Source organism: Larimichthys crocea, chromosome XI, assembly GCF_000972845.2.
Source record: "Larimichthys crocea isolate SSNF chromosome XI, L_crocea_2.0, whole genome shotgun sequence".
NCBI classification, from domain to species: Eukaryota; Metazoa; Chordata; class Actinopteri; family Sciaenidae; genus Larimichthys; species Larimichthys crocea.
In genome coordinates this window covers 11,669,266-11,696,254 of record NC_040021.1, presented here as the reverse complement: position 1 = coordinate 11,696,254, position 26,989 = coordinate 11,669,266, and the positions used below count along the sequence as shown (strand labels likewise).

The 26,989-nt window shown below is 40.4% G+C and overlaps 1 protein-coding gene across 3 annotated transcripts; it reads right to left on the bottom strand.

Annotated features, from left to right (window-relative positions):
* Window positions 1-493: 493 nt before the first annotated feature.
* On the bottom strand, window positions 494-26,545 carry si:ch211-278j3.3 (E3 ubiquitin-protein ligase RNF19A). Of its 3 annotated transcripts, none has more exons than XM_019266034.2 (10): window positions 26,242-26,545; window positions 15,425-16,036; window positions 14,139-14,629; window positions 10,784-10,989; window positions 10,492-10,639; window positions 7,199-7,361; window positions 6,660-6,774; window positions 3,005-3,136; window positions 2,091-2,340; window positions 494-1,812 (listed from the first exon to the last, which is right to left on the bottom strand). In XM_019266034.2, exons 2-10 carry the CDS (start codon window positions 15,575-15,577, stop codon window positions 1,527-1,529), a joined length of 1,944 nt encoding a protein of 647 aa, XP_019121579.1. In that variant the 5' UTR covers window positions 15,578-16,036; window positions 26,242-26,545; the 3' UTR covers window positions 494-1,526. The 3 variants fall into 3 exon arrangements, with proteins under 3 accessions (XP_019121579.1, XP_019121577.1, XP_019121578.1); XM_019266032.2 differs by having other exon boundaries at window positions 2,091-2,361; window positions 26,242-26,539; XM_019266033.2 differs by having other exon boundaries at window positions 2,091-2,361; window positions 10,492-10,633; window positions 26,242-26,539.
* Window positions 26,546-26,989: the final 444 nt, after the last annotated feature.

Genomic DNA, 26,989 nt, shown 5'->3' with positions numbered 1-26,989 from the left:
GAAACTCACCAACTCCACTGATGATAAATCAGGTTGTGACAGAATCAAAACATGTGTTTTTGTCCTTCATGGTGAAATCTTTATTTCATTTCTCTCCACAACCCAGCACAGGTTATAAAGTCATCTCTCACGAGTATTTCACACTCAGGAAACTAAGCAGAGCATGTATAGTCATGTATTTCTCATAAATCATCTAGAAGGGGTTATTAAGAGTTTAGCCTGAGGTGGCATGCTGCTGTTGTAATTTTGGTGCTCTGTGATCATTTGAGAGGGTCTTTTATATTTAAATGCTCTCAGCGGCGCACACTACTGCAACTACACATTACTGCTGTGCGTGTGGGCATATGCGTATGTGTGTGAGTGAGTGTGCGTGTATGAATCCGCTCGTGTGTTTTCATGTGTCAACCTGGATACACAGCAAAAGTAGCAGAATCATGCAGCTACTTTTAAAATTTAAGACTCTTCAGAAAAAGTCTGCAGTGTTGCTGCCATGTTTTTTTTTTGTCTTTTTTTTTTTTTTACAAACTGAAGCAATGTCTCCCTCCACAGTTTATAAGGAAACAGCCTCTTGAAGGCTAAAAGCTGCACTAAAACAATGCAAAAGTGACATTGCTGCCCTGTCTCCTTCCATGGAAGACTGTGGATTTAAGATTAATAGATTAATGATATTTATAAGCCCTCTGGTCAATTCAGTCATGGCCATAATGTCACAGAGCACTTTGGACTCCAATAGAGAACAACAGTTACAGGTTTCAACAGTTTTCAGATGTCATTTTCAACTGGACTTCTTTCCCAAGAGTCATCCAACAGTGAAGCATGCGTCGTCCGTTTAAGGTCGCCCAATTCAGGTGTGACGACTGCATCTTAAAATATTGGAAATATATTTTCTAAGGTAGAAAGAAATCACCACTACTGTCTTGCAACTTGGCTTGAGAATTATTTTATATTTACTCGGTGACACGACAGTTGTTAGATTCTTAATTCCCCCATAAAACAAATCATGCTTGTGGGGGTGGTCTCTTTATTTGTAAAGGGAGTGTGAAGAAAGAGGTGAGGTCACTAGAAGAAGTATAAGAGTACAGCCAGACGAAGAGAGGGCTTCATGAAAGATTTATCATAGAGGGGGAGTATAAGGTAGTCTCTTTCAGAAAAGGACAACATAGAAAAAAACAGACTGAACTAGTCAGCTAACATGCTCTCAGTCACTTCTGTTTTAGATTCACTGATGGATGCTATCCTGTCTGCTTTTACAATTTACCCCCCTCCAATTTCTTATGTCATAGTCTCATGCTATCTCATACACACACTCTCACGCACGCTCTCATGTTTTTCATTTGCTCTCTCTAAACCCGCGTCTTCCTTAGAGGCTGGAGCTAGAAGGCAACTGGTGGGAGGGCCTGTCTTACAAGCAGGAGGTGGCCTTGGACAACGATTTTCAGGTCAATCCGGTGACACGTCAGCCCATGGATTATTTCCATAAAACCTGACTAATCTTCAACCAAGTACAAAACCTGCACTGGAGGACCTCATACACCGTCTATTTCAAAGACTGGGTAAACTGTCCCGTTGTCTCCTCCTGCTTCCCCTCCTGGTTTCTCTCTTCCCTCCTGCTCCTCTCCTTCTCCTCCTTCTCCACCCTCTCGTCTTTCTTCCAGTTCTGAGGCACACAGGTAGTCTTGGGACTGGGACTGCGATTGTCCCAGAGACTCCACCGACAAGCTTCGGCTAGACAGGATGCTACTTAGGCTGGACTGACGGGCGCCTCTGGGATGGGTCTCAATTTCCACACGGACCTCAATATTGGTTCCTTCCCTGTGGTGACATTGAAACATATAAAGAAGTCAATATAAAGCTGCTCGACAATAAACAAAATCATGACTTGAGATGCTTAAATTAAGGTATTGAGGCTCATGAATGACATTAGTTTTATGTGTGTTTTGGCCCTAAAGCAAATAACTGGACATACATTGGATAACTATATTTTTGACCTGATGGCGGCGCTTGATGAAAAGTTTAATGATCACCAGTTAACTCTCAACAATTTCACAGCGATCCATCCAATTCTAGCAGGAGACAGAGGGAACATTTACCTCAAAGGAAGTGCTTCTTTGTCATCAGTGTTGCTGTCAGGCACAATAGCCACCTCGCAGTTTGATTGGCTGTCATGCTGGGTGTATCCGTGATGTTTTGTGGCTTCATCCAATTCCTCATAGATATCTAGCTCTGGAGGAGTAGTGCTTGTACTGGGGAGTACGCCCACTTCCTGTATACTGACTCTGACTTCTTGGACGCTGGTGTCGCTGGCCGTTGAGTTGTTCTGACCCGTCCAGTGGTCACTGACTACATGAGAGAATAGAAGATCTATAAGAGAAGTTGAAACTTCATCAGATCAGGGCACACTTTGGAGCAGAAATTACAATGCACCTAGTTCTTATGTAGATCTAAGACCTAAATTAACTACACAGTTATTGAAGCACGGCTCTATAATTCGGCATATACACTTATTTGCATTTGTTTACTCTTTATTATATGAAGCCAGGAGATGATTATCTTAGCCCAGCATACAGACTGAAACAGGGGAAACAGTTGGTCTCTCTAACTGCCTACAGTACCAGCACCTCAGATAAGATATATGCACTAACTGTTTGTTTGAACCAACACAAACAGTAACAGTTACTTTCTTGAGTTTTGTTGCCGCTGCCAAGCAACCACTGGAGACTACAAGAAGTCTGGCTGATGCGCAGTTCCAGGATTTATCTCCCCACAAAACAACAGCTTGTCAGTTTTATCTTGCAGTTTGTGTACGGATTATACAAAGATCCAAATACAACATTTTAATTACCGAGCTTTAGTGATGCTGTTAGAGGCAGATTTTTGAAGCCTCTGCTCCCATTCTTCATGCTAAGATGAGCTAATTGCCTCCAGCTCCTCCTCTGGTGCTGAGAAAGTGAATAAGCCCTAAACCTGACCATATGTCCTGGAATGTCAAAATGTCTGTACTCACAGCTGGCTAAGTCCTCCAGTTGGATTTTGTGTGTTTCAGGGGGCTCACTCTGTGCTCGGCACCAACCATTCCTACAGAGTGACATGGGAACGACCCCATAGACATATGTCAGCATTAGCGGCACACCCACACCTGCAAGAAAACAGAAAAGTATAAGAAGACCTATTCAGAATATATATCTCAAAATCATTTGTTTAGAGTTAGAGCCAAAGTATATTTTACTTACAAATGATTATTGAAAGGGTATTCTATGAGATTTAATATTGCATTTTAATAAAGCTGGCTTGAAAGAAAGAAATCAAAAAATTATGTGCAGCAGAGGCTAAAATATCCCCTGGATTTGAATCCGTAAAATGGGTCAGACACTAAAGAAACTGGTTCTAGACTTCCCATATCCACCAAAACTCAATAATTTGTTTATTTATGTAGCACCGTTATGTAGCATGCAGCTCAAAGTGCTTCGCAGAGAAAAATAAAACGAAATGTACAACAATGATAGAGTTAAATAATAATATAATAAATAATAATAATAATAATAATTTAATTAATACATTTTAAAAAGCCAGTAAGAAAAACAAAAAGTTAAAGAACAACAATTGCATAAAAATTAAAAACCAAATCAACAAACCATACAAAAAGGCACCTTAAATAAAAGCCATGCTAAAAGGATTTGTCTTAAGTTTTTAGAAGACAATCATTTAGTGGACCCTCCATCATCATCCCGTCTTTCAAACTCCACAGAACACATTACACAGCTCATGTCACAGGAGGAGGATTACTCAACGTCACTAGCAAATGCTCTTTTATGTTAAATTAGTGGAGTGCTCCTTTAAATACCATCACATTGTCACTACTATACACAAAACAAACACAAGAGGGAGCCGTCCCGTCTCTCTGTGGACCGCACACAACAAAGTTGTGGAAACACACTGATCTACAAAGCTATTCTTGGTATCTTAATCTCCATATTTATGCAATTTTGTCGTTCCGAATATTGCTGAGAACTATCCATTCTCTTTTAAATGGAGGCAAGCCGATTTAGCAATATTCATACATTTAATTTTTTTATATTTTAGGAATAAAAATCGACTCCATATCTGTTTTTTTATGTTGTTTTTTGTTACTTCATTCTGGCTTGTTTTATCTTTTTGATCTTATGTGATCTGTGATATACTTTTTGTTTCGAAGCCATTATGCTTTATGTCCCATCTCTTCTATGTTGTCCAGAACACTCCTGTAAAAGACATATTTATATTTTATTATGGCAAAACAATAAAAATAACAATAATGAAGTTTCACTTTGATGGATCACCTGTCTTTATGTCAAATCAAAATGAGAAGACAGCAGTGTATAACTACTCCAGCAAAGCTAATTGTCTTTCATATGTTTGATTTATCCCCTCTCCCCTTCATAACCTTCACAAAAGTACTTTCAACAAGCCCCCTGACTCGATGAGCAGTGATCACACAGCGCTGGGAGGCTCTGTGTGATTATGCAACCTGTGATTGAGATAGGAATTTGGCAACACAAAGCATGGTGCCAACCAAACAAAGGGACATCATTAACACAGCGGGAACACTGGGTCGCCATTGACTCGGCAGCGGGGTAAAACCAGGGCAAGTGGATGAGCCTGCCAGCCAAACAGTTGACAGAAAGAGGGGAGTGAACGCGAGATGGTGTGAGTCAAAGACAGGGAGCTGTGACTGAAATATGAGAAACAAAACATCAAGTATAGTGGCAGTGAGAGCACGAAACAGAGGAGATGTGAGAAAATATATGGCGGAGAGAAAGTGAGAGTGAAAACAGAGTGGGAAAAAATAGGGATGCAAGTGCAGGGGGGGTGTACACAGGGGTAGGAGGTGAGAGTAAAGAGTGTACAGTACAGCTGAATGTGTTTGAGTGTGTGCAAAGGGAGGGCCCGTCATTGTGCGGTACAGTGACGGTCGTGACACTGCAGAGGGAAGCTGAGAGGCTGCAGAAGCTTTAAGGATTTCTGTAACAGCCGCAAATGTTTCCTTCAGCAAAGCCTTCAGAGACATGTGTATGTGTGTGGTAATGAAATCAACTGCTATGTTTGGATGCATTACATACTCGTGATTTCATTAAAGGAATAGACGCTCATGTGTTTTCTTATGGTGAATATGGAGCTCCTGCCAGCGGCAGCTTAGTTAGCTAACTCAATTAACTCAGTTGGAAAAGTAACAACATCCATGTACTGGGACAAGAACAGCGTAAAAAATCATGTTTTGCTTTCACGGACAATTTCTGCACATAAAAAAACAACATCAACATATAACATGTTAATCAGTTAGCTTTAGTGGTGGTGATAGGCCAGTCAGACTTTGTCTTTGAATCAGCATGGGGTTCCCTCTGTTCTTCTTATTCACTTCTTTCCTCACTCCTACTTAGTGTCAAAACCTGCAGTTCCTTTATTGGCCACTTGAGGTTGGCTACAGAAGGAGTCAATCTCCATAAGACATGTTTACACCCTGGTACAAAAAAAAAGCTTTTGGGTTTTTAGCTGATTTACCCTAAAAAACAGTATTACAACACTAGTACACATTTTTCATATAACTCACCAGTTCAAATTATATTAAGTCTTAAAGTTTTGCTTAAGCGTAGTGGTTAAGTGGCCGCCCCGTGTGTGGAGGCTACAGTCCTCGCTGCAGCTGGCCCCGGTTGGAATCCCGCATCGAACGGCCATTTGCTGCGTGTCATTCCCCCTCTGTCTGCCCCCCTGCTTCCTGTCTACCTTCAGCTGTCCTATCACTAAAGGCATAAAAAGCCCCCAAAAATAATCAAAAAAAAAAAAAAAGTTTTGCTTAATTAAAAGTGTGGCCGCTTGTGGTTTATTTGAGAAACCTTTGCCCGTTTTTTATATTAACTGGGATCCTGATAGACAAATGCCAAGATGAAGAAGGCCATAACCACCCATGAGCTACACAACAGCTCATCAGAAAAGCTGTGGGTAATGTCACTGATTATACGTCCACGTTTTATACAGTCTATGGTCCAGAGTTAATATTATGGATGGAATGATCTGGGACAATACATGGCGAGCAGCCACCCAGATAGCAAAAATCTTTTGGCTTCGCTTTGGCCCAAATCTGGCTTGTCATTTTGGCAAGGTTATGGGTGGATGTCTGGGCCAAAAATGGCCCAAATTAGGAAAACCAAAATCATACCAAAAGGGAGCCAAAATTCACCCAAAACAAATTGTGGACTTCCAAAATATAGCCATAAATGTCCCAGAAAAGCCCCAAATCAGCTGTTCCCGCTCACACCCAATCTTCTGGCATGTCATAAATATGCCTTAACTCAGCCATATATTGCCGGCGCCTCCTTATCTATTATGGATAACCCTAATCATACCACAGTTAAGCCAAAAGGCTTTCTTAATGCCAAAAGAAAGCCAAAAATGCCAAATGTATGCCATAATACAGCCAAAATATTTGCTATCTGGGCAATGTGGCGGTCAAACCCACATGGATCATCTTTATCTTTAATACCTTTTTGATTTACATAAATATTTTCCTCAAATATTAGAATTTTATTATATACTGTTGCAATTTCATCTAGTTTCTTCTTTTCTTCTTTGATTACTCTTCTCAGTGACATAGACAGAAGGTGGCCATGTTGTTGTTTGTTCCTTACCCACAGTGACAGCTGCTATGACTGGCGACACAAACACTGACATCATCACCCCACTTGCCACGGTTAAGTAGTGCTTACTTCCTGAGATATTGTTTTTCTTACAGCGACCATGGACCTGGAAGGCATAAATAAACCATAAATTAGATAATGGAAATTTCATTTGTTCCTTGTTGTTGTTTTCATTCCCTGCAACCACTTATTCCTGTCATTTATATATGCATCCCAGCATGCATCAGGGGGAAAGCATACCACCCTGTGAGACCTGGATAAGTTATCACAGAGCTCTAACATGATTTTACATCTGTTGATTATTTTAGATACAAAATGATGGAAGATATTGGTTGATTCAGAATAAAATATTCTGATTATTTGTTCATATTATACATTCTCGAGAGCTGTATGGGAGCAGTTTGTATATTTTGAACTATCTGCCGTCTTTGCTGACACTTGCACAAACCCAACCAGTCACACAGAAAATAAATACACCCAACTCAAACCAGTGGATTGACGTGACATGAGATTAACTGACTGTTTCGTACCTTGCGGCCCATGTAGATTGGTATGCCCACAATGATGACTGGGATGGCGATGCCCGCTATGAGGGAGATGACCACTGGTGCTCCGAGCAACATGCCCACCTGCCACAGAACCTTGCGGGTTTGAGACCATGGCTTCTTCCCCCAGAATGTACATCCTGAGGGACTGAGACACACAGATAGGAGTCCAAAATATTATTATGCACAGAGTTCAGAAAATAAATGGTTCATATTAACTACAGACTATGTGAAAAACATGCAATCCAACTGAAAGACTGTTAGTGCCACTTTAGATACTTCTTTGTTCAATTCTTTGTAAAACACCTTTGTCACTTTACTCTGTCTGCAAATTTGTCACTTTACTCTTACAATCAATATTTTATTATTTCTATAGTATAATCATATGTACTTGTGCCTTGTGCAATGTTTAGATAAGATTCAAACATATTTTCTATATTCTATTTTAGTATATTTTGTATTTTACTTATATTGCTGAGCTGACTGGTTCCTCTTTGTATTGCTGACCCTGTGTATGATAAATAAACCTGAAATGTATAGTATTTTTAGCCACGTGAGTGTCGTTGCTCTATGGGTGGCAATCACCTTCTGTCTGTCAGTTCCTCCACTACTTTGGTCCAGAATTAAATATTATTAAATCTACTGGATGGATTGGTATGAAGTTTTGAACAGATAGTCATGAACACCTGAGGATTAATCCTACAGATTTTGGTGATCTCACGCCACCAGAAAAGTTCTTACCACGCCCCTGCTCTGGTAAGAACTTTTCCACCTAGTGCCATCACCAGGTCAAAGATGTAATTTGCCAAATACTTTGATTTAAGACTAAAAACTAACACAATTCCCATCAGCCTTGTACTTTGTAGTGCTAATTAAGAAATAAAAAAAACTAAGATGGTGAACCTGTTAAATATGTACTGAAGAACATTAGCATTTAACTCAAAGCACTGGCGCACTCACAGAACCACTAGCATGGCTGTAAAGCCTTTTTATCACCTCATTTGTGCCGATAATTTATTATTATTATCATCACACAAACAGGATATGTACGCAAAGACATGCTCATAATCATCCCCTCCATTCCTATAATCATAATGATCATGCAGGACATGACATTTCATGCACCCTCATCCACAAACAATAAACTCAAAAAACTATTTTGAAAAATTACTTTTTTTAAGACACAAGTAAACAAATAAGTAATAAGTACTGACATGACAACATAACAACATTAACTGCCTGTCTGATTGCTGTCGTTACATCATTACCCAAACTGAATGAAATCATTTGCATTTTTCATTTCAGCTTTGCTTCGCTCCCTCAGTCACAATCATTTCACACACTCATTTATCTTACATGCTGCCGTTAGATAAATGGAAGAGCTGTAATTTAAGTCTGTTTACGAGGAGTCAATTCTCTGCTTCTTGATATGATGTTAGGTACACTAAGTCTTGCCTTAAAGTACTTCCTTAATCTAGTATCAGCCTTTGGTGTTGTGGTGTAATTCAAACTGCCAAGCAAAGCAGCGCAACTCTGACTAATGCTGTTTGGTCTTAATGAAGCAGCAGTGAAGTCGTAGAAGCGTCAGCGACAATAGCAGCAACACAAATAGCACCTTAGGGCAATGCTATTTCTCAAACTACGCCTTTGTATCACAGCTGCAAATGTCACTTTGAGGTTCTAAAAGCCGGGGGGAATTATGGTGAGATATTAACGTTGTGCTCTGTTGCTCTGAACCGGCAGATTTGCAGTGAGATGCTAAAAGCTTTGCCCTTGTGTAAGGACGTTCACTGTAATTTGAAGTGTAAAAGACAGACGGGGAGGAGAGGAGAGAGAGAAGGAGGAGAGGAAACCAAAAGACAATGCAGATGTTTCTCATCTGACGCATCAACACATGCGTCAGGCAACAGAACCCAAGACGTGGAAATGATCAATACTGATGTGTGGTGAGCGTTGTGGCGCATAATGGCTGCCAGGATTCACCCAGATGGGAGCTACACGTTGGTGGTTGAGGTCATTTTACCCCCTTCTGTTTCTGAGTATCGCTTTGAGTATCAATGATAAAGCACTACGTAAATATAATCCATTATTATTATTACATGAAAAATTCATACACATCTACACCTTTATACGCTGTAGTTATAAACCTTGACCTAGCTAGTGTTGTAGCTTGAGTTACATATTTTGCCGCATGGAAATATGGAGGATAGAGCTGATTAATTGATGACAAGTCAGCAGTGACTCCCTTCCAGGAGCGGAAAAATCAATGGAAAGCCAGACAAGTGCAGCCTCTAAACAATGACACGCTGTCCGTGCCTTCCTGATGACTCCGAATGGGTACCGCTTTAAAAAGTACAGATGGAATAGTGTGAACACGGGTTTAAATGAAGCTAGTTATCAAGTTTTTGTCCTTTAGGAAGAGTTGAAAGTGTTTTTCAGTATCTTATATTTGCCATAATTGGACTTGTGCCACCAAGCATTTTCTCACCGCATGCCGCTGTGGGACTAGGATCAAATTCTGCTGCTTTTTCTCTTGTGCTGTTGTGCAGGACTTTCACCGTATGTATATATATGGACTTTCATCGTAGGGTTGCAACTAATGATTATTTTTTAGAATCAATTATTCTGTCTCTTGTTGTAGTTTGGTCTGTGTCAGAGTATCAGAGAATAGTGAAAAATGTCCTTGAGCCCAAGGTGACACCTTGGAAAAAAAACCTTGTTTTAAGCAACCAGAAGCCCCCAACCAAAATATATTCATATTATGTTTAGATAAAAACAGAAAATTTGCACATTTAAGAAGGTGAAAGGAAATGTGTGTATATAGTTTGCGTTGTTTATTTCTTTAGATCGCACACGTTTGTAGGTGACTTTTACTTCTGGTAACTGGCACAGGGGGTGTGGTTGTTGTCGCACCTTATTTTTACCTTTTTACCTGGTGGCGGGAGTTTTGGACAAAGAGGGTGACAGGCTCAGTATTTTCTGTTGACCGTGTCACTATTTATTATCACGTTTTACTTCTTGTTATCGTTTTAGCACAATCTAATTTCATATCGTATAGTTCCGTTATAGTTAATAATAATAATATCATAAAACTTACAACGTGGACTTTTCTTTTGAATCAACGACTCAGCCTCTTAGCGGCCGTTTTAATGGAAAGTTGCCACTACAGTTTGTTTATTATTTAAGTATTATTATATATTCATTGTATTGCCTGTTCTCCAGGTAAATAATACAATATGATTTAGTTAGATGTGGGCAGATGTGGGTTAAATGAATACCTGAGGTAGTGCACGTCGGTGATCTCCTGCATACACAGCCAGCAGAACTGACAGGCACACACAGTGCAGTTCATGCGGTTACAGCTGCCGTCATTGGTCTTCATAATGTAGGCACCACAGCGAGGGCAGGCTTTGATCTCCTCTGCATCTTCAGCAACAGAGTCAATGTGTTAGGGGTGACCACACGTGCTGCAATATTTATTTAGCACTCATGATAGGGATCCGAGAACCATAGGCTGAAACATTTCCGTCACAAAAAGGTTTAGAATGAAGACAAAAAAGAAAGTCTCACCTCCTCCTGGTTCTTCATTGAAGACGTACAGCGTGGAGGCATCGTTGCCGCCTGAGGTGTGGCGGGCTCGCTGGCGCCGGGCCTGGTCACACGTCTGGTTGGGGTGCCAAAGCTGCCGACAGTGGTAGCAGAACTCCGTGTCACATCCCTCACGGCCACAGCTGAGCTTGGGACACTCTGCACAGCCGTAAGCTATCACTGCATAGCTGAGGAGAGAGACAGACTGCAGATAAAAAATGACAGAATGGACATCATTAATATGTTAACTGATCCCTAAAGGGGAAATCTTTGATGTTAGGACACCCTCAGCAGGAATCACAGAGGTTTAAAGTCAGGTCAAATCACCCTGTTGCCCCTACTTGTTCAGCTGAGACTAGTTTAAATGTCACAGCTTTTGGTTGGCTGGAAAAGCTGCAGAAAGTGTCTCATCGGTCGCTCGATCTCCTTTTGTTATTATTCGTCTGTTCAGCCTGGTGAAGCGCACTGAACTGTTCATTGTCGTCTGCTCACAAACGGTGCATCTGTAGACTGTGTGCTTCAATGAATCACAATCCAAAGAGAGATACAACGACGTGTGAGACTGGTCAACACCTGATCCAGAGATTTTTCCACCTGTGGATGTAATCTCACTCCTTAGAGGTTAATTACCATAAATTTAAATATTAAAAGACCATGAAAGTAATCACAAATAATTCATAAGGACTTGAAGCTGCTGTGAAGTATTCGAAAAGGCTTTTTTTTTCTAGTATCTACAGCCGTTATGTTGTTTTTAGCTTTGTGAGAAAGGCAAATGAATCAGGCTAAAGACCACACACACATATACACACAGGAGGATAATTAGTCTGCTGGGTCCTACTTTGGTGTCAGACTGGATTTAAACTGACTGTGTCTGATTCTCCAGTCACATACTTTTGGCTACAATAACTGGATTTCCTAAATCTGAAACACCCTTCCACAATTCGTTGTGTGAAGATGTTTAAAAAGGTTCTGACCAAACATGATGTGACAGCAGCAACGCCACAGGCTGCTAACATTCACATCAAACGGATTTTACTTGACAGGCAGTGCTGCACTTTTATTTATTGCGTATTGTGTAGTAGATCATAGACAGATGGAAGTCTTTTGAAAAAAAGAAAAACATATATATATATAATATATATATATATAATCCTGAATCTATTTAATCAACTCCTGGAAACATCATGTTCTCACTGGAGCTTTCAAGTTTCCACATCACACTCCTGTAACTTACATACATATGACCGGACCATGACCGGCTTCTTGCTTGCAAAAACACGTCTTCAACTTTAATTTAAAGCGAGCGCAGATGAACTTTCCCCCGGTCGCAGATGAACGTGAAAACAGCCTTTCAGTGTCAAAATTTATTTTGCACAGTGAAGATCAAACATCCAAGTGAAGTACTATAAGCAAAACATTTTTTAAGTGCAGGAGGGTTACACACACACACACATACACACACACACTTGAACACTAGTGGCACTTTGGAGAGATGTTTTCATGAGAAGGACCCTGTTTTGTCTGCATCCTGTGCATTGATCCGTTGCTTGAGTTGGTGGCAGTAATGTGCCAAGAAATACAGCAGTGTGACAGGAAGAGGTAGGGAGGAAGAAGTTTTAGCAAATGTAAATAAAGTCTGAAATGCATTCAGTACATTTAGGCTTAAAAGATGCAAAGAACACTCTTTGGTGGGAAATACTGAATGTAAACATAACTCCGCATGATACCTTTAATTGGATATTCCAAACTGAGAAAATATTACAGACTATGTGGTATAATTGACATAAATTCAATTAGGAATGTTCTCTATTTTTATTCACTAATCACGTTAGTTGACAAGCTGATTTACACTCTATGCTCCGAAAAACAAACCTCACAAGCTTCTTTTTGGAGCAGAAATACTTCGTCAAACATCAAACTATAGATTAAAGTTCTGCTATTTGACATCAACGCGGGCACAGAAAGATTTCCACTTTTTTGCATACCATAGATCCGTTCTGTGCTTTGCTGTTTGCAGCTACTGTAGAATCACATATGCAGCAGCAGCACGACAAAATGTGCACACAGAGATAGATAAGTGTGTGGATATACACAGAGCCGACGTAATCTCCAGCTAAGCTTCTGTCACTAAGACGTCGAGGAATGTGTATATGTTGGAAGTATATGCAAACCATAACTGTGTATGATCACTTTACATAACAGGTCAAGACTTCACACGCCGGGCCTCTGCTCGTAAACATGTTATGGATATGTGAAACTCGAAATTCTGCAGATTTGCTGTCGATAGTTTCAAAATCTTTTGTTTCTCTGGATTATATCTGATTCACTGCAGCATCAGACAGATTGGCGTATTAATTTCTTTTTTTTTTGCTCCACTCATTCATCATGACCAGACTGTGAGCACTGACAGTCGGGGAGACAGACAGTCTACCACTGAGTCCTGAACCCTGGTGCATACGTGCTTTTGACCACAAATGTTCACCCATACACATAACATGCACACACACACACACACACATTATGATTTCCCATCAGCAGCCCCTATCCTGTTTCCCCATCCGTGAACATGAAGGCGATACGGCAACGTATCAGTGTCTGTGCATGCTGTGAAGAAAAGATGACAGTTAACTCAGAACATGTCTTGTGGTTACATTGCATTGTGGTCTACTGGGCCTGCTGTCAATGGAGGAAAAGTATATCCCTGACTCTTGCACTGACTTTCTCCCTGTATGATTTATCATTATAGCTAAGGTCGATCCTGCAATGAAATCGCAGTAGCTGTATCTAGCGACATGATGTAATCCACATTTAAGTGAGTTAAAAAAAAAAAAGAATGTCCCCAGGAATAAAAATAAATATATTTCAGTTCAGATTAAAATGGATTCTCAAAGGTATGTACAGCAGTTGCAGTTTGCATCAAAATGGAGGACGGGTGTGTCAAACTCAAACTATGCTGTCGGTTCATCTTTTTAAATCTAAGTCATCATTCTGACACTGAAAAGAAAAACTGCTCCAGTCTTGTGTTTTACCACAAAAAGCTCATGGTGGGATGACAGAGGTTTGACAAGAGCTGCCATGTTGTAACGTTGAATTATGGCCCTCATTTTTTTTAAGGTAATTACAGTGAATTGCTACTGTGTGGCACAAAATGGCAATAAAAAATGCAAGTTGAGGCAATCTAGAGAGCTCTTTATCCTCTCCCATATTCAAGTATCTTCACTTAATGCTGTTAGTAAATCATAACCAGAGTTTTTTTTCATCATTTTGAAATAAAATGGCATACTTTCTAGTGTAAATGTGAATAAAATTGTTCTTATGATGGTGGTCTGATTCTCACCTGCAGTCAGGCGCAGGGCACCAGCGTGTATCTGGATCAGCAGCCAGGAAACGTCTCAACTGGTACTCCTCAAACCGCTCCAGCAGCGCCCGGTCATCCAGAATGGCACGGACATCCAGTGGCGCCAGCGTCTCAGGGCACTGCGGGCACGCGATGCCCACCCGGCTCTCTGAGATCTCAATGCGCAGGTACTGGCGGAGGCAGTCAGAGCACGTTCGGTGGGAACAGGAGGTGAGTCGTGGGAAGTGGCAACGCGGTTGACTGAGCAGGCACAGTGGGCACTCCTCCAGGTGTTCATCCAAAAGCTGCTCCTGGCTGGAGGAGGAGAGGGACAGGACACCGGTGGAGCCACTGCTGACTCCACCCACGCACTCAGCTGTGGCGGCACCGCCCTCGCCTACCTCAGCTGCTGCTGGCCGACCTCCTCCTTCTCCTCTTTCTCCTCCAGAAACCCTTGAGTCTCCAGCCTCTTCTGCTGTGATGTTGAGGTCCTGTGAAAGGTTACAGCGCTGCTGATTTAGCAAATCCAATCATGGTTTAATTTGGTTTTTCATTTTAAATGGATGCAAATGCAACATCCTCACATTCTAGTCAAAATCAGTATTTTTTAGGTGAGCGTGCATGTAGGTGGATACTTATTGTGTTTGGACAACTTGGTTTCTTGGCAACATCATTTCTCGAAATTACCAATTAATTAAATAAACACTCTAATGGATTTGGGCAGACACTCCAAACAGAACGGGAGAGGGAGAAAGCAGAAGCTAATACATCCAAAGTTAATGATCTACAGCCTCTCTTCAGCTTCTTCTGTCTCACACAACAATTTGTGAGACACTTTCATGTCAACACCAAAACTAGACATCTATATCTCGTATTATCTCTAATATGAACAAAAAACATTTTCTGTTTTCATCTTCTGACGACACACATGGAGGGATATTGAACCATCAAGGTGCATATACATTATTATGTCCCATGTTTTAAAAGTAAAAGTTTTTGATCGTAGTAGTGCTTAAAATCATCTGTATCATTTGAACTGTGTTTTAACAAAATCGTTCACAGATTCCTGGATTGAGGAAACATGTTTTCCTGAAACCAGGAAAGAAAGTATAGTGAGAAAGAAAAATGAAAAACATATATAAATACTCAACACATCAGTACATCTTTTGGACTTTATAAAACTAGCAAAAATTCGAAAACTACTGAACTAAAACGTGAAAAGTGAAGCCAAAATAACAAACATAACAATATAAAATGACTTCCTCAATCAGACGTCTCGGTCTCACCTGCTCTGGATGCTCGCTCGGGGTCAGAGTGATGGCCACCTCCTCCTTGGGCCAGGCTTCCACGGGCTTTTCGGGCCTCGGCTCCGATTTGGGCTTCCTGCTGAAGAAGTTCAGGAAGCTCAGCGGCCCTGTCTGCTGCTTGGGCCTCTTCATGGTTTAGGACTAAAGTGGGAGCAGCAGCTGAGGATGACAGGCCAACGACCATGAGCAGGATGCGAAAGCTTGTGAGTGGCTTGTGAGTGTGTGTGTGTGTATGTGTGAGAGAGACAGAGAGAGAGTTTGTGTGTGTGTGAGGGGGTGGGTGAGCACAGTCAGCTCTCACGGCTCCGAGTCTTGGAGTTGGGCGGCTGCTCTGCTGTATGTGGAAGGACGAGCGGGAGAGATGGAGAGGTAGACGACGGGGAGGAGGTAATCCCTGCCCGAGGGGAGCATCACTGATTTGGAGCCTTTCCAAGGCCTGATCATGTGATTCGCTTTGTCTTGCTTCAGTCCTCTTTTCCTCGTCCTCTTCCTCCTCCACCTCCGCTGCAGTCTCCTCGGTATGAGCTAGTCCTGGATTGGCCGACTGTCCTTCATCCTTTTAGGCCTCTTCACAGGTAGCAGTCCTTTACCCTGAAACAAACAAACATGATTCAATTACAGTGTCTGTCACTTTTAGGCAGAAGGTATTTTGTGACATGGAAAGTGGAGCTGCTATATGAGGCAATAATTCAGTAAATGTAACTGGGATGACAGCATGGTGATTTGTTTATGTGTTGAAGTTTCACACATTTATGTCATTTTCCCGAATGATTGCAAGAAAAGTGAAATTTAAAAGTTTTATTGTAGTTTTTGTTTTAAAGATATACATATATATAAAAAAAACATACAATTATTGCTTTCAACATCAATTTAATTACTGTATTTTATCTGTAATTATGCATTCATTTCCCATATTATGTTAATATCAATAACCAAAACAGACATTGGACCCCAAAATGAGGAAAGAAAATTATCATTGCTCCGCAAAATTCTGTTGATTTTTAAGATTTTACTTAAATCTTCGCTCTTTCTTTGTGACTTCATGAGAGATTTTATTTATTTAAATTATCCCACTGCTGACTAAGCGTTGCCAGAAGACAGTTGTTTGTTTTAAGGCATTTTATAGATTGGTAAACTAATGATCCAAATCATATTGTCCCTACATCAATGCCATATCCATAATCTGATAGCATTCATTCAAACTAAGTAACAACATTTAAACATAACTATAATAAAACATTAAACAAGGTTACCCCTTTGAACATCTTTGATGCAGGATAGCCCCTCGCTGAACCCTGAGTACATGAATATAAATGTTATCTATGAACTTTTTCCCTCCAGCTGCAGTCCTGTTATACAGAATAACAAGTACACGACTTCTACACAAAAATAGCTCAATCTGTGATATGATATTATATGTTTCATTTGTTGTCTTCATCATCTATTATTTAATATTTAATTACTGTAAAACTATTCCACATAAACACAAGGAAGCCAGGAAGTATCTTTAAAATCTGACCTTTCAATAATGTCACCAAAATAGCCATTTCAAAAACAAGCTGTGCCATTTCACTCCTGAATCTCTTATTTAAAATCCCCTTGAGAGTTTATATGACATAAAACTGAACTGAAAACCGAAAATCACGCTGAGGGATCTCTGCGACCTGGCGCTGCCCGTCATACAGCCTCAGACACGAGCAATAAGGTCACAGCCACGAGACACAAAGAGCAGATGGATGGAGAGAGTTGTGACTGGTTTGACAGAAAGGATTGGGGGAGATGGAGGGTGAGGCAGAGGAGAGGCAGTGATAGACAGCACAGACAACTCATTCTGTCTCCATTAGGGCAGGAGCGAGCTTTCATAATCAGGCCCAGAGAGAAACGAGAGCATGAGGTGATTCATGCAACCCCAGACCAATTAAAATATGTCTCCATATTGGCATTACATCAAATCAGAGCACGGATGCGCCACGAAATACGATATAGACCATCATCTATTTAAAGAACTCTATAATTCTGTAATTCAGGAAAAGTCAAATCTATGATTTTGCCATAGCCAGAGGCAGGGTATGGCTACAGGAGCTATACACTTCATCTTTCTTTTAACGGGGATGCACAAAAAGTCTTTATTTATGTAACACTGCAGTGCCTAGCCTGTCTTCTTCTAGACACGAAGAGTTGCAGCTGTATTTATATTCGAGTCTTGTGGATATGTTAAAATCGACATGAATAGCAGGCTCCTCTTACAGCGGCATTCATTACATATGATAATTTAAGAGTAAAGAAAAGACATTCTTGCTTTTTGAAAAGTTGGCACCATAAACTGATGATTAGTGTTGATATTTTAGATGCAAGCTATTTTTTTCCTCTGTAGCTCCGCTGGAAATATTGTATTTCTGTATTTTTGCTGGATATATGTTGGCCAATACACCATAATAATAACAAAAGGCAAGGAAAATTGTTAAATAATACTGTTTTTAATCTTTTTCAACAAAAGTTAAGATCTATAACCTTATCACCAGTTGCAAGCATTTTCCCAGAATTGATTAAATGCCGCTCTCTAGTAGTGACTAAGTTTAGGCTCAATTCTCTCGTGGAAATTTTTGTTTGCGGACTAAAAAATTAAGAAACGAAGCAGCGAAGCAGTGGAAGCATTCTGTCGAGTAAAGCCAACCCTAATGATAATAATAAGAGTCCTCCCTATGCATATTTTTATTCATTTATTTATTTTTCTGCTTTACTTTCAGCATCTTTTCGCCATTCAATTCCCAGTAACTGTGTTGTGAATTTCCCTTCTCTCCATATTCCACAGGGACTGACCTCTGTGATGAAAACATCACTGTGCTGCTGTTTATTTATAGATCTAATTCCCACATATGAACACATCAAACGCACATAACGTGTTCAAAACAGCTTCGCAGTGAACATGCCGTCTCTACACATTCACATATACGCGCTCAGACACAGACAGGCGCGCTGATACATGTATGAACTTTGAAAATTTGGTGTTTATTAATTAGACAACACAATTTACTGCACAACTTAGACAAGTTGTCAGTATGTTCAGAATTACAGTTGTATAAATGTTTGTCTACAAAAGCCTCACTGCTCTTACACAACAGAGCAAAGATAAAAGATAGGCAAGCTCAGATCAGATCATAGAAAATATTGCATCGACGGGAAATAAAACATCTTCAAACCAAAACGATGGGATAGAAACCACACACACAAAAACATAAACAAGCAAGTACTTTGTGCTGAGTTAGTTTAAAGTTTTAAGTTTTAACCACATTTCGCAACAAAGACAGTTTTCACAAATATATCTATAATTTGAGGATTTAAGGGTTCGGAATCAGCTCCTTTTAACAATACCACTTAGACTAGTTACAGCTCCTGGAATTGGCCAAAATACTCTTGGAAGGGAATTTGAGACTGCCAACTAACTGTGCCAAAGTAAGAGCACTGATGAGCCGAACTCTTTTGGCTGCCTGCGTAGAATTGAGTTTTTTCTTTTCTTTCTCTCTTCAACCTCCGATTAAATCTTCCATTTACCACAAATAATGTTCTTTCCCTCCAATCGTCCTGTTCACAATTCATGCAGAGCATCACTGCATCGTTATAGATCACCATCATCATCTTGAACCGAATTATCCATCCATCTAAAACGGCAGAAAGGAAAAGACCACTGACAAATGTTATTATGCAGGGATGCACATACACGTTCGAATTATGTGGATACAAAGATAGAAACGGCAGAAGCAGGAGAGCTCCTCGATGATGAGAAGCTGTTTGTCTTTTATGATACACAAACACAATGAGCATTACTGCTCAGGCGGAGACAAAGTCAATAAAAACTACTGAATAGAAACAACCTCAACCTCACTGACCCACCAAAAGGTCAGTCATCACAAACATGTTAGTGGACAATAAGGGCCTTGTTTAGTTTGTCAGTGAAGATTGTGAATGGAAGTCTTCATACAGATGTAAAGATGCATTTGGACAGAACGAAGGAGGTAATACGAGAGATGTAAATATATCATAAATGTGAAGTGAGGCGTTTATCAATGCCGTAACTTATTATGAGATGGTCCGCTTGTTAGCTACATCAGCTCCATAAAAACAATGTTTTGCTGCATTTTAGTGTAAAGATTCTTACTCCTCAGTATCGGCTCAGATTATAATATGACGTTAGTGTCTTCAATCCATACACTATTGATTACAGGGGTGTATAAGTCATAGAGATCCACTGGAGAGAAGGACACGAAGAAGGAGCAGAAGAGGAGAAAACAAAAGACGGAGAGGGCGGCACAGTGGAGCAGTGGTCAGCACTGTCGCCTCACACAAAGTGAAGAGTTTGCATGTTCCTGCTGTGTCTGTGTGGGTTTTCTCTGGGTCCCTCTGGTTTCCTCCCACACTCCAAAGCCTTAGGTTAGCAGCTTAGGTTAAACGAGGACTGTAAATTGGCTGAAGCTCTGGTATGTATAATAGATGAATGGATAGATAGATAGACAGGCTGGGAACAAGTGAATTTATCTGCCAGCACAGTAAGGTAATTAAACTTGGTAAGATTTCTTGAAAAAAGAAAGCACCATATTAAGTCAAATCATCTTATCGATCTTCTTTCAGTGTTGGTTTCTTTCTTATCTTAATCTCTTAAAAGCACTACTAAACAAAACGATTGTTCTTAATTAGAGAGTTGCCATGATCAGCTTCTCTGTTTTAAAATGAGACAAAGCATTCACACAAAATGAAATCCAGCACACAGAATTGACATCAACAATTATTTATTCATTTCATTTGCTTTCTGACAGATTGCCTTGTAACACATGGTAGTTGTTGCTTCTCAAACTAGTAACAAATAGTTATTAGGCTTTAGGTAACATAAAACATAACCTGGAGATAATAATGGCTATAAGGCAAGTAGTGTGGCGTTATTCACTGTCATCATCACTGAACATCTGTAAAACTAGTGAAACTCTACATGGTACAGCCGCTTTACAGAACGTTTGTGGCACAGAAGACGCTCTGATAGTTGCGAACAAAAAGACACTATATCAAATAAACGAAAAAAGGAAGAATTTAAATTGAGATCTTCAATATTTCTGCTTCTCTAATCTTTACAAATTCTCCAACATGGCTCCTTCTCGCCCTCATAAGCTAGATGTTACTCAAAGTAGTTGGTAGTTTGAGCAGTACTTACCCGTAGCACCTCAAAACAGCTCTACTTCCCGATAAAATCTTTCCACGTGGCTCTTTCGTTTGAGGCTGCTGTCTCACTCAAGGACAGCATTCTGTAAAAATTTCTGTTGAGCGTTGCCACACACTTTTGGATATGTAAGATCCAGCGTGTCGTAGTTAGCAAGCAGATAAAGCGGACCTTCAGTGAGGTCTCCCTTGGCAAACGTGGCAATGGGAGTGGTTCCAACTGCGACAACACAGTGGGTCCCAACAAAGAGCAAATCAGGACTGGGGCGAACTCTCCTCTGGAGGTAGACGGGGAATTCTTCTGTTGGCTAAAGAAAAAGAAGAAAGAAAAAAAGAGAAATTCATTTCAGGCCAGAGCGGTCCTGCTACTGAGACACCATTATGTACATGCTTATATCTATTATTGAAGCAATACTAGCACGCCTGTGGTATAGGAAAGCTGTCTGCCTTCTGTTTTAAAGAAAGGAAAACTCATGGCCTAAAGGAAAAGCCAAGAAAATATTTGCTAATGAGAACACTATGAAAATCATAACTTGCCTCAGTCACAAGATCTTTAATGAAAAAGCTATGAACACACTCTTTCTGCATTGTGCATTGTACTTTGTCATGTGGCCATCCTGGCATGCGGGCTGGGCACCACATGGACACTTAAATAAATAAAATTGAACCAATCAAAGAATCGGTACAAAGTAAAAACTCCTTGCAGAGATACTAGCAAACAAACATTAGGAGTTAAATGTGACACAATGCGAACAAAAAATCTTACCTGAAGGACATGAAGCAACACTCCACTGGCATGTTCCAGCTTCTTAGACGGTGCAGTTGCTGAGGGGAAACTGTGGGGAGTGTCCCGAAGAACGTTGAATTGATACTTTCTAATTTTGAATGTGAATACACACAGTCTGGTGGTGCATAAAATATATTATCATGTTATTACATATTATCATATTTCCCTTTATCCAAGAGAGACTGTCTCCAGAGATCATTTGGCCAAATGCTGCAGTCCTCTCATCTGTCTTGAATTAGACAGTCATCACCATATAAATACCCACTTATCATCTCAGTCGTTTATCCTCCCCTGATACAGGCCTGAGATGACACATACATTAGTGGACGCCCATTGCATCGGGTCCCCTGGAGGAATGTCTCGACTCACGGGCAGCATTTAACTTTTATTACCCAAAGAGGACGGACTGGCTGCTCCTGACCCTTAACTTGGTGGTGCGGTGTTTGTCTGCAAGGGGCTGTGATTGTAAAGTGAAGGCAGCGTGGCTCAGTCTGAGCGGAGCCAGGTAGCTGAGGGGCCCTACCGCCAATCTGAGCAGAGAAACCGTGACTCATCGATAATTTGGTTTGGGGTTTTTTTGCAACTTAGTTTCATCGTGATACAGTAACTTTTGGCGCTGCACATTTGTTTTTGGAAAAAGTTGTTGTGTGCATCTCTAAAGCAGCAGGGTAAGAAGGTCAGGGGAATTCAAATCCAATGTTGGCAAGGCAGGGTTATTGAAGATTACTGTCAAAATCCAATATGAGAAAAAGTTGCATTTGCGAATTGAGCAGCATTCACGTGTTTTGTTATTTTGCTTTGTTATAGTTGCTTAATAAGTTATTTAATGTGCAGTGTATAAGTATGCGCTTACACCCCTCAATGACAGCGGATCTAGGGGAAACACTGAGCTCCCAAAAACTGCTATAATGTGTATAAAATGATGATGAAACACAGGCACATATGATTGAAAGTAATGGTAAAGCAGCAATACGTTTGCTTTGATTTTTAAGAATTTTTGCCCAGATTTAGTTCAATAAAGTTTGAGAATAAGCGGATGAACATACTGTATATTTTGTAACTTTATGACCTGTCTCTAAATATATTCAGTGATAGTGCAGTGTAAAGAGAGTAAGAGAACGAAGAGTGTTGCTGTCGTTAATGTGAGTCCTCAGAAGGCTCAGTACGTCATCAGTTTACAGCTTAATGGTTTTCTTTTCTCTTGAATGAGTGTGTGTGTGTGTGTGTGTGCGTGTGTGTGTGTGTGTGTGCGCGCAAAGAGTATACCATAAAATTCTCCTGAGGCCAAAGACACACTTAAAGATTCGACCTCCACTCTTCACACTACAGGACGCTGACGCTCTTTTGATGTTTTCCCTCACTTTCAAGAGAACTCCTGGCCACAGAGAACAAACAATCCGCTAACACAGACTGTACAAGACTTCAAATTCTTCAGTCCTCTCGGGGGGGACGGGGGGATTACGGAGAATTAAAGGACAAACACAAAATCTGTCCTAGAACTTTTTTACTATTCTGCGCCAGAGCACAAAGAGCTTAATCTCTAATTCTACATGTTTTTTTTTCCACCCTGGAATATTTAACCTAAATATCAGATTTAATGATGTTGAATAACTGTAATGAAACTGTACGAATTCATCAGTGTGTCATACTTTTACAGTTTTACAGTAGTGTGTGAGTAAAATCATAATCTGCTGCAACGTCTGGCAAACACGTAGTACTTTTGAGAGTTAAGTAGCCACTGGAGATTGTAAAAATCATGTTGAATGGAGTGAAATGGGGGGAAAAATTACTCTGCAGTTATATTAGCGGATATCATTTATAACAGACTAATGTGTTATAAAACATACTCATTCAGCCCATTTCCTCTTAACGTGCACACTGAATTTATAATGTCATAATAATTTATACATAATGTTATGGACCACGTATCATTATCAAATCTATAATTCACAATGTAATAAGGAAAGGGACTAAACTCCCAGATTACATTTTTAAAAACGTGTCATAGTAACACCCTCTGGGGTCCACGGATCTCGATAGGGGAATAGGGTAAATGAATAAATTGAGATCGGAGCTGCCACACACATGCAGCATCTGTTATCAGACTCAACCCAAGGCATCACGGGACTGAAAACAATGTTTTCCATCAATGAAAAATTGATTGATTTGACCCGTAACACAAACTGTACATGTATTTGCATTGATAAATGCTCTGAGATGTTAAAACACAAAAGAATATTTGTGGAATATTTTGTGTCTGCATCCATTTTCTTACTATAAGGTGCAATTCTTTCACAGTTGATTGTGAAGTAATACAAAAGTATTCAGATTAGACTACATTTATTTATAATCCACTGGACTGTGTTACTAATTACAAAAGTTGCCATGTACTTAGCATTCACTAAAAGGCTCCATATCAAAGTAATCTGACCCAAAACTGGGGGGCAGTCAGGGGAAGTGGATGTTGACCACCGAGCTCAGGAAGACGTCAACAAGATGGATGTTTGACCTTGTGACCTGCTTAAGCAACTTACGACTGACAGCAACTCCATGTAGCTACACAGGCACACAAAAACAAAAGCTCTGGCCACCCGTCTCAGTCTTGATTCACAGCAGCAAACCCTCATTTTTAATTCATTTCCAACAGGCGAAAGAAAACTGATCCCTTGGCAAACACCAGCAGCGGACATCATTACAGTGTGTACAAGGGTTTTGGCTGGAGTCTTGTTTTCTTACGTACTTACATGATTCAGCATGATTCACACCGGTTCCAATCTGACAACAAAAGCAGCACATATCCACACACGCTTTCCACACAAAAGTTTATGCATCAAAGTTTTAAAGGGGTGTTCCACCATGTTTCACTCTTAAGAGAAAGTCTCCAAGTCAGTCAATGTGTGCTACAAACCGGAGGAAAGAGTTTAATTCACATTCTGCATTTGTACATTACCTCGTGTATATTTCTGCACAAACTGCTCAGCTCTTTTCTTTTCAGAACATATATATATTCATATTGTTTTTATTTTTTAAATACTTTTTAATCTTTTTTATACTTTTACTTAATGCTTGTTATGCACCTATAAAACCAAGTCAAATTCCTGGCGTGTGCAATAAACCTGATTCTGAAAAGATTAGACAGGAAAGGTCAAATGAAATTGTGCCGTTGGTTGCATTATGGGAAATGTAGGACCCAGTGATTGTGCCGTTGGTTGCATTATGGGAAATGTAGGACCCAGTGATTTTGCAGCTTGACTCAGACAAGGTACAAAAAGTCAGGATATCTCAGACGCTGCAGCTCCAAATTTGACTCTTGTCTCTTGTGAGTCCTCTTACTTTATAGAAGTGAGTTACTTAATCACTTTAGGGATGACCCATGTAGGATATCTACAGGCGAACCTACACTAAAATCATAGTATAGTAAGTATAAACTATAAGTGAAACACTTTAAGGAAGTGATGACCTTTTTCTGTGACATTTTTTTTTTTGTCAAGAGAATATCAGATTAAATCAATCAGACCTCTTCACATTCAAAACAAACAGCAGCTTGTGACTTCGATCTTCTCTAATCAAATCTTTGACATGCATTCCTCAAATCTGGACAAAATGTACAGTAATTAATCCCATGCATGTGCAAGTTATTCTGGATTGTATATCCTTCGTGATTTCACATGACTGCCTATGGGTCAGAGCATATAGCGAGGCACTCTGCCTCTTGATGACAGATAAAAAACGACAATGACAGATGGGATTATTACACAACCAAGCATCTGCCCTGAAGCACCCATGCCTCAACCTCTCCCACTGAAACACCAAAAAAGGGAAGGAACGGGACACCTTCTGGGGTTTTTTTTTTCGTCCTTTGAATGAACCATGTTATCATAATCATGTTATCTCCCTCACTTTGCAGTGTTTTTCGAGGACACTTGTTAACAAGCTGTTGCTATGCAATCAGTGAACAGAGGTCAGCTTTCAGTCAGTCTGATGTGGAGTTCTGCCTTTAGCAGGAGAGGAGGGGAGGGGTGGTGTGGGGGGGGAAACCTGATGATACACCCTATTAAATATCTGTTCACTGGACACAAGCCCACATCAGCAATGCGGGTTTCAGAGGCATGAGAGTGACCTCAGCCTGCCCACACACACACACACACACACACACACACACACACACACAGGCATCCCTGACTAAAATCCTCTGTTTCTGCACCATGTGGCGCTGAGCACTGAGTCTTAGTGACCTCCAGCAACCAGCAGGCTACTTTATGTTATTGAATAATCACAATATAAGGGATTATATTTAACATTGTATGACATTAAAGCAGCTTGTGTTTGTGTGTGAATGCCATAGCGGTACTGTATGTGTATTATAACTATAATTAAGTGTTTTAACTCTACAAATTAAATAGACAAGAGTTATTTAACCAAATATCCAAAATAAAAAAAACATAAGAGCAGGCCTGTGTGCTGAATATCGGGGATGCATTTGCAAGTTAAAGGTGTTAGGAAAGCGGTATAAGCAAAAACAGCCTTGCATTAACCTCCATATTTATTGAAAAATTGTCATACTTATATGTATATATTTTTTTATATTTTAAAGAGAGGTCTGTCCAGGGCATCAGTATGCTATTGCAGGGAGTGGCATGTTTAATAGGCTACGTATTCGCATTCACCTCCAAGTCCAGCTCCAGATAGCCCTCATGGACACAGAGTGATAGCGGATCAAATCAAGCCGCGCATTAAATGCGCGTTTGAAAGTCTGCAGATAAAACACACACAATACATTTCTATTACGTAAACGGTCTCTTACCTCCTGTGCACGGCGCCTTGTCTTTTGCAGCGTAGAATCAACAACTGGCTCCTCCTCCTTGAGGACCAAACAGTAGCACAGAAAGCACCCTCACCTCCTCCTCCTCCTCCTCCGCCTCCTCCTCTCTACTGCCGCACAGAAAACATATCCGAGCGTCAAAAGCTGTGTATGTGATGGAAAGGTCCTAGAGGAGAGAGGAGATCCGCGATGGCTGGCTGAGGGAGGAGATGCCTTCTCTCCTCCTCCTCCTCCTCCTCCGTGTTTATACAGCAGCAGCAGCAGCAGCAGCAGCAGGACTGATGGCTGTGCTGTGCAGCGGCCTGAGGGGAGGCACACTGCGGTGACATGAACCAATGAGGTGACGCAGAATCCCAGGATCTCCTATTCATAAATGTCCTGTCCCATAATAAAAATGTACACACACAAACACAGGCTATGACTTTTTACATTTTTGTCACAGAATTATTGGTTTCAGAAATCCAGTGTTCATAAGAGTGAAACATGGGGATTGTTAAGTAAGAGCACATACGTACAACACATATTATACGTGTGACATCATTATAAATATCCTGTGGAGACTTTTTAAGCAGGATAACCTGTATGTCTTTAGACTAGTTTTAAGTCCCAGTTAAGTCTATAGGCCCATTGATGCACCCTGTCAGAGTCAGTTACTGAAAAGTAAATGTAAAGGGAGTTTATGTTGTCTCTATATAATGTACTCAGATAAAGTCTCTGGGACTTTATCCAG